Source organism: Amphiura filiformis, chromosome 14, assembly GCF_039555335.1.
Source record: "Amphiura filiformis chromosome 14, Afil_fr2py, whole genome shotgun sequence".
NCBI classification, from domain to species: Eukaryota; Metazoa; Echinodermata; class Ophiuroidea; order Amphilepidida; family Amphiuridae; genus Amphiura; species Amphiura filiformis.
This window is the reverse complement of record NC_092641.1, coordinates 8,651,679-8,662,940: the sequence shown is the minus strand read 5'-3', so window position 1 is coordinate 8,662,940 and position 11,262 is coordinate 8,651,679. Positions and strand designations below refer to the sequence as shown.

The following is an 11,262-nucleotide window of genomic DNA, read 5'->3' as shown; positions in this document are numbered from 1 at the left end:
GCCAAACTGACCCAGCCTAATGGAGCGCAGCGAAGGTCTGAAAATTTTCTGGCATAATTAGGAATGTGTTCCTGATGGTTTCCTACACCTTTTTAGGGTGTAATTTAAAAACGGTGCCCAAAACATCTGTGTCAAAGATCACTTGTCCCCCCCCCCTCCCTTTCGACCTGCCAAAGTTCGCTTGTCCCCCTTTCTACTGATGCTTGCTCCCCCCTTCTGGCCTGCAAAACGCTTCTCTCTTAAATTGGCCGTTTGAAATATGTCAATCTTTTACAATCAGATGATAGGAATCAATCTAAATAGGCCTAGATTGAAAAATATATTTAGGGAGTGTTCAGAAATACTCTGGTGGGGGCTGGAAAATATGTGGGGGGGTCAAACATTTTTAGGAGTTCTGAATAGGGGGTTAAAAAAGTTTTGGGTGTATGAACAGGGGGGTTAAAAAGTTTTTCGGCACGTAGGGGGGGGGGGGTGTAAAAGTTTTTCGCGCGCTGTGCGTGCAAATGTTCCCATATTAAACCAGATCAAAAGTACATTTGATCCAGTGTTAAAAAAGTCTATAACTTAATTTCGAGGTTTGTGTCAGTTCTTTCTGGTCAGCTCTTTAAATCACTAAAAGCTGCAATATCTTTGCTCTTCTTTAGTGTTGAAAATTTTTATAATGTTTCATGTAGTACAGATTATTAATTTATTATCACTGATATATACAACTCAATCATGTTGCATTACAAATACTAGTAGTACATTTGATCCAGTGTTAAAAAAGTCTGTAACTTAATTTCGAGGTTTGTGTCAGTTCTTTCTAGTCAGCTCTTTAAATCACTAAAAGCTGCAATATCTTTGCTCTTCTTTAGTGTTGAAATTTTTTATGTTTCATGTAGTACAGATTATTAATTTATTATCACTGATATATACAACTAAATCATGTTGCATTATAAATAGGCGGAGGAAGCTTGGAGAACTGGGGTACACGTCCTCCCCCTAATTTTATCCATGGGGACATCCCTTAAAAATCCTTAAAGAAAAAATAAAGCAATAATTGCCATGTGCAACATTTTTTAGCACATCGAAAAGCACCACGTTTTGGGCCCAAATAGAGTAAAATTGCACAATTTTGCACTTCGCAATCACACGAACTTGCCCATCAATTTAATAGCAAAACACACCATTTCGGCAGTAGTGTAGACAGGGGGCGGAAGGGCCCCTGACAAAAAAATGAAAGAGAAAAGTGCCCCTCAGACAAAAAATGAAAGAGAAAATCTGGAGGGCAAAGAAAAGGTGCAAGGAGACCCATTTCCATACAAATTCAACCCGATCATGGGCCAAAATAGTGTAAAATACAAAATGTTTGCACACTGTGTGCGCACATTGTCACAATAAAGGCATTTTCATCCCATCATGGGCGAAATACACAATTTTGTCCCAATAAAGCCTTTTTGAAGCTCAAATACATGTACAGTCTCTCTAAAAAACAAAACCGGTATATGTATTTGCAACTGCAATTTATTTTCTCGTCTGTGCCCCCAAAATTTTATTCACCCCCGACCAAGAAAACTGGCTACGCCCCTGTATTTTGGGCTAAAATAGTCTTGGCGTCGCCGCAACAAAAAGTCCCAGTAAACATAGGCGTAGATCCCGGGGGATGGCCCATTCAATCATCCCCCACGTTGACGCCTGTATGTGTGTTTCTGACCAAATTAAGCTCATATTTGGCCATTTTAGCCCCCGAAGTACAAATTTTTGCACGCTTCGCGCATATGTAATCCACTTTTACATCAAATTTCATTCGCTTCCAAATGGCAAAAATTTTAGAGTGCTACTTTAAAACATTTCCACAATTCCACATATTTTATATCAATGACATGCGTACAATTTCATTGCAGTTGAATACAAATTTTAGTATCATTAATGCCATTTGAATGGTAGTAGAATTGAATTAGTAGAATGGTACATTATGATGGGGGGGAGTCAAAATAGTTTTGAACCTATATGAGGGGGGGTCAAAAAAGTTTTAGGTCCATTAAGAGGGGGGGTCAAAAAAGTTTTGGGTTCGCCGAAGAGGGGGGGTTAAAAAAAATTCGACATGAAAAAAAATTTTCCAGCCCCCCCACCAAAGTATTTCTGAACACTGTATTTAAACCATCATTCGATACAGCACTGTTTCGTACACTCCTCAGTTGAATGAGGAAAATTAAAAAAGTTAAAAGAATGTGCACAGAGCACAGAAATTTAGAGTCACCAGCCCTTAATTATTATTCTATAATCCCCCCTATTTCTGGTGTAAAACAATTATGACCCCTCCTTATTTTAGGCATAAAAAGTCGGAATGAGGCTGTGATCCACACCCATTTAAATCCTTAAGCCAAACCAAGCCCATGGTTTTTGGCTATCGGAAGGGAAAGAAGAAAAGAAAATGGATTTGATTAACCTCTGACCCCTTGCATGCCACCCAGAAGATCACCGGCCTCTAGCCACAGATGTTATGCTGGCCCAGCCAGTGATTCCCTGGGTATATATGACTTAAGCGGTTTGCGTCATCACATCACGTGGAATGCATGCATGAATAGTGGTTTTATAGTGACCTTTAGCGAGCTCTGGTTGGGTTAGGGTTAATAATATACAATTTCGGTATTCTTTTGCCAAATATTATAAAATATTAGCAAATTGTATATTTTGGCCAATTTTCCCAGAAATGGCTAAACTTTAAAAAAAATTATTGCCAGTTTGAACTTGAATTCAGGTAAGTTTTTTCTTTGTTTCCTTGGGTTTCTCTATTCTTCTATATAATTTTATTTTATTTTACTCTACAATGTTTCATAAGACAAAACACTCAACTCAAGCAATAATACATTTCATATACATTAAATACCTTTATTCCATAAGAGTTTTCAGATTTACAGTTGTACTATTTTATTTACCACAGTAAATCCATTCTTGCTTCTTTTTATAAAAGAAAAAAAATGAACTAACAAAGGGGGACAAAATGTTTAAATTTTTGTCACCTATTTGTCACCTACTAATGAAAAAAAAAGTAAAGAATTGTTTTACCTGGACTTGTCTTGAACTATGTGATATAAGACACTACATGTATAATATTCGCTATATCAGAATATTTTTTTTTTAAATCAGATTTTTGCATTTTGTAAAAAAGAATAGGTCTGCTATTATACCCTACAAATAACAGTGTCTTAATGAACCCATTCAAAAATAATCAGATTAACTTGCAAAATTCATTTAAGGAGAACCACCAGTAGTTCTCATGAAAACAAATTACCCAATAATACCTTCTGAAGAGTTTATATGCAAAAACCAATGTGTACGTCCATATCAAAACGATGCACTTGTCGGCTGCTACATGTGTTTCATTTCACATAATAGCTAGGACTAAATACCAGACTCATCTCAAGTGGAGATCACTTCAAATCATCCCCAAGTGACATGGTTAAGGAATGTCTCTCTATTATGTGAAATGAGACACACGTAGCAGCCGACAAGTGCATACTTTTGATATGGATGTACAAATATATCCATTTTCCTCTAACTACTTGCGAACATTATGTTCAAATATTGATCTTGGCATTTTAAGTAGGCTGTCTAATTTACAGCTATCACTGAATGGCACAAGTTGGTAGCCTTATCCAAAACATAACAGAAAAACCTGATCGGGTTTTGCATATGAACTCTTCATTTATAAACCTTTATCAGAAGACATTTTATTTTAATATTTTATTCCAGACCTGGATCACACAGATACCACTGCAATTTCTTCTTTATATGAACAAATTCCAGATTACCATCATAACTGTTCCTCCAAATACGGAGGTTAAGACCTTGGTTTAACATCTGCCATCACAAGCCAATGCTGTTTTTGCCCTTGCTTGTGCCAATGCTCAATCATCAAAAAATGTTAGTCTCAGAGACCCGCACGCATAGGTATGTGAAATTGGATTTGCCAGGTAGCCCTATTCAACGTTTTTTATTTTAAGTTGTCTTTTATTTTATCAACAAATAATTTGGCCTTATTTAGGAATCTGCATTTTTGACCAAATGTTTCAGAGATAAACTTTTTATTTTTTATGGCCTTATTAGGAATCTGCATTATCACTATGAAGAAACCACAAGAAAGCATCGAGCTAAATGAGTCCGATGTTAATCAAAATCAACTGTGCACTGGTATTTAGGTATGGCCCTTTGGCCATCTGTCAAAGGCATTCATACCAAGAGCCAACTCTGGCAGGTGATCACTGCACAATACACTGCCCAGCAAGATTAAAGTAGACCCATGCAAGGAGGGGACAAAATCAAGATACTAGTGATAATACTTTCTCTTCTATATACTTGAATCATATTTAGTAAATAACAGCTAGTCTACAATAGATATGTTGTAATATTAAAATACTAAATTTTGTCCACTCCTAACAAGAATCCATATGCTCGCACTGTGCATATTCGCTGTCGTAGTGCACGTTAGTAACCATTGGTTATTGATCCAAGCCTGAACTCATACACCTGTTCCGAATTTTGATATGCCATAGGATTTGTGTTGTGATCATTTCGATCAGTGGTTCGTAACAAAGAAAGCGTGATCCAGTTGACCTAGCAACGGTCATATTATAACATGCACTAGGACATCGAATTTCCGTCAAGGTATCAAAATTACCCTTCTGCGACAAAGAAAAAAAATCTGTTCTACGGGCAGATGGATTTGCGAAGTAGAGTAAATTGGTCAGGATTTTCTTTTCTGGAAGAGGTTAAAATGACCCCTGCAAAATTACAGAAAGCTTAAAAAAATCGTTTTTTTATATCCCGCATACAAGTATTTTCCGTCAAAATCTGTGCCTTACTGCAGTTAGTCTCGTGAACATCACTGGTAAGACTTATGCACTGACCCATAAGTATGGATAGGCTTGATATATTTACTGTACAATTACTGTCATAAAATGGGAAGATATAAATTTTGCAAGGATGTTGTGTACATTATTATTATTATTAAAGCAACACAAGTACTACCCTGACCCAAATAAGGTACATGGTACCTACCAACCATAAAACCAATATAACCCCGTTTTTGACCAAACTTCTACAAAAAAATGAAAATAAAAAATATAATAACACATTGTGCCTACACTCTTACTTCCTGCATGTATCCTCCACAGCTTTAGGTTCTTGTCCATATTAAAGGTATTTACTTTGAAAATATTATTCATATTGTCTTATATAAAGTCAGTCCAATGAGGTCACAGATCAGGTGACAAATGCTAGCCCTGTAGCACAACCAATGCATATACACTTAAGGATCCCCGGAGAGGGGGTGGGTCACTCGTATATAAAAGTGCTGAGCATGTACATTAACAAGAACAGAATAGTTAGAATTGAAGACCAAATTAAAAAGACTAGTTTGCATCTGACGTCAGGGCAAAGACGTGATGTGATTGGTTGCTGACCTGCGCAGTACAGCATTTTTGGTCTGGTTGTCAGGACGACAGATGCAAACTATTACCAGCAATGGAGCGTAGCAGTTTTATATTCGAGAGACCATTCCGGGTAAAAGACCTGCTCTGTACCTTTCAGATATATTCATAATTTAGATGAATGACACTGTACAATTTTAAATACTGGTTATATACGCTGTACAACCTGCAAGTTTATTTTTGTATTTGGATGATTCCAGAACAGACTGTTCTTTATCCAAACACAACATAAATAGGGGAACTAATTAAAATACTCAAGTCAGAATTAAATCTCAACCAATAAATTCATTGAATGAACAAAGCACTTGTTACAATGTAATGTACAGTTGATAATCTTAACTATATTACATATAAACTGAGCTCAAAAAGAAACTTAATATAATTTTTCACAAGTTCATATCTTGAAATCCTGTCCATCAAATTGAACCAAATTTACACACAGGTTTGCTTTAATACTCTACTCTTGACACATGTCAGTAACCAAGCAGTTATCCAACTGACACAACAGCAAAATGCACTGACATGGAACAGCTTCCTGGACCACATTCACAGCCAAGCCCTGTTTCATGAAAAAAGTATGAAAAGCAGACAGCAGCACCGTTTTATCATCTGTGCAAGGATCTTGTGTGCATTCTCACAGAATTTTTGTGCTGGGTGCCAAATGTTGGGCTGTGAAAGTGGAGGAAGTCCAGGAAGCTGTTCCATGTCAGTGCATTTTGCTGTTGTGTCAGTTGGACAACTGCTTGGTTACTGACATGTGTTTTGAGTAGAGTATTAAGGTAATCCTGTGTGCAATTTTGGTTCATTTTGATTGACAGTATTTTGAGATATGACCTTGTGATTCACAAGTTGTAAAAAATTATAAGTTTCTTTTTGAGCTCAGTGTATGTGACCCAATCTGATCCACTGAGGCCAAAGTCGGACATTTTGAAATTAAGTTACTACCATTACTAATTTGCTCAGTACCTACAATTACTGATGTTGAATCCCCAGGTCTCTTGAATACTTGGTTGCAAAGTTGTGAACCTTTTATATGTACATTTCTTATGTATTTTCTCCTCACCTTTTGCCTATATCTCAGTTTCATTATTGCCGACTTTAGCCTGATTGGACCAGATCTGGTCACATATTGATTCAGCTAAATCAGATCCAAATCAGGCCAATGGGCATATTTATTGATGAGGGCAATTGTAAAATTGAGATCCAGAAAAAAATCGATAGCAAAAAAATAAAATAAAAATACATATGAAAATTATTGCCATTGTAAAAGCTCACAGCTTTGCAACCATGTATATGTTAGTAGTTTAAATATTTTAGCAATAGTACATTTGATTGACTATGCAAGTTGGTATAGACCATATTCAATAAACCAACAGGAACGACATAGCATTGAAATGTCAGCCATGTTAGCGGACATTTCTAAGATGACAGAGGGACAGGTCTCCAGTTTGATTCCACAACCATTCTTACTATAGATGAGTTGACCTCAATGTTTATCAACAAAGGCAAAGGACTGGTATATCGATATGCTTGAGCGAGCTGCCTACAACCACCATACTGTTAAATAGCCTTATTGTGATGTGGCGGGAGTTTTAAAAGCACAGACCCTGATCAAAATATGATGCGCACGCATACTGCCAGGCAAAACACAATGGAAATTGTAATGATGCGTGTGCATACTGCCAGGCAATGACGTCAGAAGTCAACTCATCTATATCACCTGGTTTATTGTATTATCATACGAATTGCCTCATTGAGGCCTCCTGGAAGACATTATTTATTTAAATGAAAATGAGGTTGTCAAGTATACAGGAGAAACTGTTGCACGGTGACACAGGTTGTGTCGTTTACAATATACTGGCCCATACCTATTCACCACTGCACAGCATTCCCCAGCCAAGCTGCTGCTTGCTACAGCTTACTGCAGTCACAATTCTCAAGCTCCCATTGCATGAAGGATTCCTCAGCCAAGCTGGGGAAAGCTGTGCACTGGTATTAAGGTATGGGCCCAAAGTGGCATGAACATTTGAGGTGTTAAAATAAGAAATTCAAAATTGACTCCCTGGGCCTGTTTGGATCAGATTTTGTCACATTGGGCTATTCCAGTTGAAATCCACACTACCCCTGTCACAGGGATTTGTGAAAGATTTAGGAAATATCTTTCACAGGGGGAGTATGTTTTTCAAACGTAATTGGTCAGAGTTAATCATTTTGAAACTCATACTCCCCCTGTAATATGGCTCTGCCTATATCTTCTACAACTGGAGTAAGTATTTTGAATGGAAGTTACCCAATTGTGTATATTCAAAATTGATACTCCCTCTGTGGCAGACTTTAGCAAAAAGCATCCACAGGGGTAGTGTGAATTTTAAATGGATCAGCCCATTTCTTCATATTTACTGGAATACATGGCTGAGAAAGTCAGTAAAGTACGACCAGGTTTCAATGCAATACTTGAACATGCCAAAAGACCCAAAGCTTGGATTCAGACTTTTTGTTGTCACACCTTTTGTGGCGAGATGGAGTATCAGTACAGCATGTAACAAATATAAGGTTCTTTGTGTTGCAACTTGAGTTGCACATGGTCATACATAAAATTTAAATCCCTACATAGATACAAAATACTGAATACATAAATCTGGTACAGAAGAACACCACCCACAAGTTGCACTTTATTCTGTGAATTTATTCCCCAAATAGTAAGCTAGAGTGCAAGACGGGTGAGTGATGTACATGCACCAGCTTCTAAAGTTGCGCCAAAGCAGCAATCATGGGAAGAGCAAGCATTTGGATAAACAAACAAATTAAGCAGGATACATTTTTGTCTTCAATAAACTCTAAAATATGGATAAGGTGAAGAGCCTCTAATAAGCGGAAGAAGGTTCAAGTTCTGATGGAATTTGGCCAAAAAGACCAAACTGAGTGCATTGTAAAGTAAAGTCATGATTACCGTATTGTTTGTAATAAACGCTCCCCCTCTAATAAACGCCCCCTTCCAATTTTTCTGTGAAAAATTGACAAAACTGCAAACATTTCCATGCCATATCGTGTAGGTAAGCTTAAAATTTGCATCGGTCATGTCAGTCACAATCGCAAAATTGAATGGACAAAACCTATTAAGACTCAACTCCCATCCATTTCATTGCCTAATTATAGTAGAATTTCACTAATTCCATGCACTTACAGGTGTAATTTTGTTGTATTTCCCACGAAAATATCATTTTCCTTGGGCGCCGCCATCATGTATAGTCGTAAATCCCTCCTTTTAATAGGAGCACCATCGGGAAATTGAACAAGATTTTTAAGTTTTTTCACAGACAATTCACTTCCAATAAACGCCCCCTTTTGGAAAATGCAACGCCCCCGGGGCGTTTATTACAAACAATACGGTAATTTGATTATCAATGAATTGCCACTATCATCAAATGTTCTTGACATCACTTCTTGTTTACTTTGGCCCAGCCCTGACTTAAATGAGATGAGAATGATGATGTATCTGGGCTATCAGACCATGTTTAGTATGACAAGAGTATGATGAGGGTGATGGGTAGGCGGTAGGTGTGAAATGTGTTCTCGAGCTTAAACCGTGGTTAGTATAGGACAAGGTATGAGGGTGACGGGTAGGCGGTATGTATGAAATGTGTTCTCAAACTTTAACTTCAAATTGCATTGAAAGCTGAACCCTATCAACAACTCTATACCCAGCCATTCATATGAACAAATACACAATGAGTACAGAAACTTGCAACCCCCTATCCAACAATATACACTGTACAAATATCCCAATTTTGGTCAAATAATGGCAAGTTTATGTCAAATAAAAATACCAAATGAAAAAGAAAAATAATTGTAATATATACAGCTATGGTGACGTGTTGTACTCAGGTATGCAACTGGAGCACTATTTCAGCTACAGCAGTAATGTCCTCCGGGTGGTTCATCTTTGATACCGGAACCTGCAGAAGTATAGAAATAGAGAGGACAAGTGTCACCGTCTGTCAACTTGATTTTATGTTTGTTTGTTGGTCTTCCATGGTGATGTGATCTGATGCACAATTTTCTACCAGGAAAGCAGATTGAAGTTTTTTGAGTATGGGGCTGAATATACTAAAGGCCTATGAAATTTTCACCACTACATATTTCTTAGCACGTATGAAGCAATTAATTTCAGTGCTATATGCATTCAAATGAAAATTAAAAAAAAAAGTTTTGAATCATATTCGGAAGTTTGCCAACTGGAATTTTGGAAAATCACCAAAGGAGCAGTATCATATTGCGGTATCATATATTGTACAGCATTGCACGTTTCTTGCACACTGTGATTTGCATAATTTAAATGGCTGGATATAAAAGCGATTCAAACTAACTCCCCATGCATGTACGATTAGTGGACTACATGAAATTGTTAGTAATAGGTTGACATGCATTTGGCTCACCTTTCCACCAATAGAAGACTTGTGCAACTTAACACTTCCTGCATACAACCCATAAATGGGTATATTCCCTTCCCTGTTCACTTTTCCCCGATGCCCCCCTCCCCCCTAAAATTTCCTGGTGCCGCCACTGCAGCCATCTTAGATGAGCAGTAAAGGTGAGGAATGAGGAATAATCGTTTGAAATGTTTATGAAGTAATTTTATATTAATTAAAAAGACTAGTTTGCGTCTGACATCAGGGCAAATGCGCATCGTAATTGGTTGCGGACCTGCATAGTACAGGTACAGCTTTTTTGGTCTGGTTGAGAGGACATCATATACAAACTAATCTTTTTAATTTGGTCTTGAATTATAGTGTATATTTTCTCTCACTCGCATATCCAAGATGGCTGCCATGGACTTGCCCCAGTGCCCCACTAGTGCATAAATTTATGAAAGAGTGTATTTTCTGTTACTTGTTTTATACCCTTTCATATTTGCCGCAGAACTGACGATGTAACAGTATAACCACCATAGCAATAGGTTTTCATCAATTTTTGAACAGATTGCCCTGCACAACAAGCAGTTTGCACTTATCACCTATGTATGTCTGCAATCATATATTGAATTTACAATACCACTCTTTTCAAAGATACTAATCTTACAGGGGCAAGTGATCAGCATGATATGAATATTCTATAGAATTACGATCCAGGTCGTTATCCCTGTTCTACCGTGTGAACGTACTAGTGCAGTGCGATATATTCAAAAATTGTGACCCATCACATCGAAACAGACCACTTCGCAGCTAGCTTCATTGGCAGATAACAATGAAAGAAGATGAAAAAATATAAAGAAAATAAAAAGAATTCTGAGCTTGTTTTGCCTCAAAAAAGCATTTTTACTGTATCTGATTTCAACAAGTAAGGTGTCATTTCAAGCTAAAAATCAGTAGTTTATCCTAGTGTTTAAATATCCATTTTCATTTATGCCGCAAGGTGGTCTGTTTCGATGTGATGGGTCACAATTGTTTAAACCTATTTCTATGGTAGTTAATCCTGTTACATATAACTTCTACGACGAATAACCCAACATTTAAACATTTTCTGGCAAGCTTTTCTGCTCTTCAAAAATGTTTTCAAATATGAGCAAAGAACCTCTATTAACTTGAGTTACAAATACACAATATGTCCAATTCTTAAAATTTTCTGACAGGAATGTACAATAAAAGGAGTACAAAATAAAAATGATCAACACTACTGTTTCAAGGATGGCCTGAAGGCATACGTTTGGCAGATAAAATTTCTTACAGTATTTAACATTTTAATTAGAAAGTGAATCTGAATTGTTCCTTTTAAACAAAGGTCATTTTCCAAA

The 11,262-nt window shown here is 37.0% G+C and overlaps 1 protein-coding gene across 2 annotated transcripts in view; it reads right to left on the bottom strand.

Moving 5' to 3' along the window:
- Positions 1–6,518: 6,518 nt before the first annotated feature.
- Positions 6,519–11,262, bottom strand: part of LOC140169650 (uncharacterized) — a 35,533-nt gene continuing 30,789 nt past the window's right edge. For both annotated transcript variants that reach the window (XM_072192934.1, XM_072192935.1), the window contains one exon: positions 6,519–9,427. Coding sequence is in view for 1 of the 2 variants with exons in the window: in XM_072192935.1 (XP_072049036.1) it covers positions 9,353–9,427 (75 nt within the window). In the remaining variant the exon portion in view is untranslated. The remainder of the gene's footprint in view (positions 9,428–11,262) is intronic.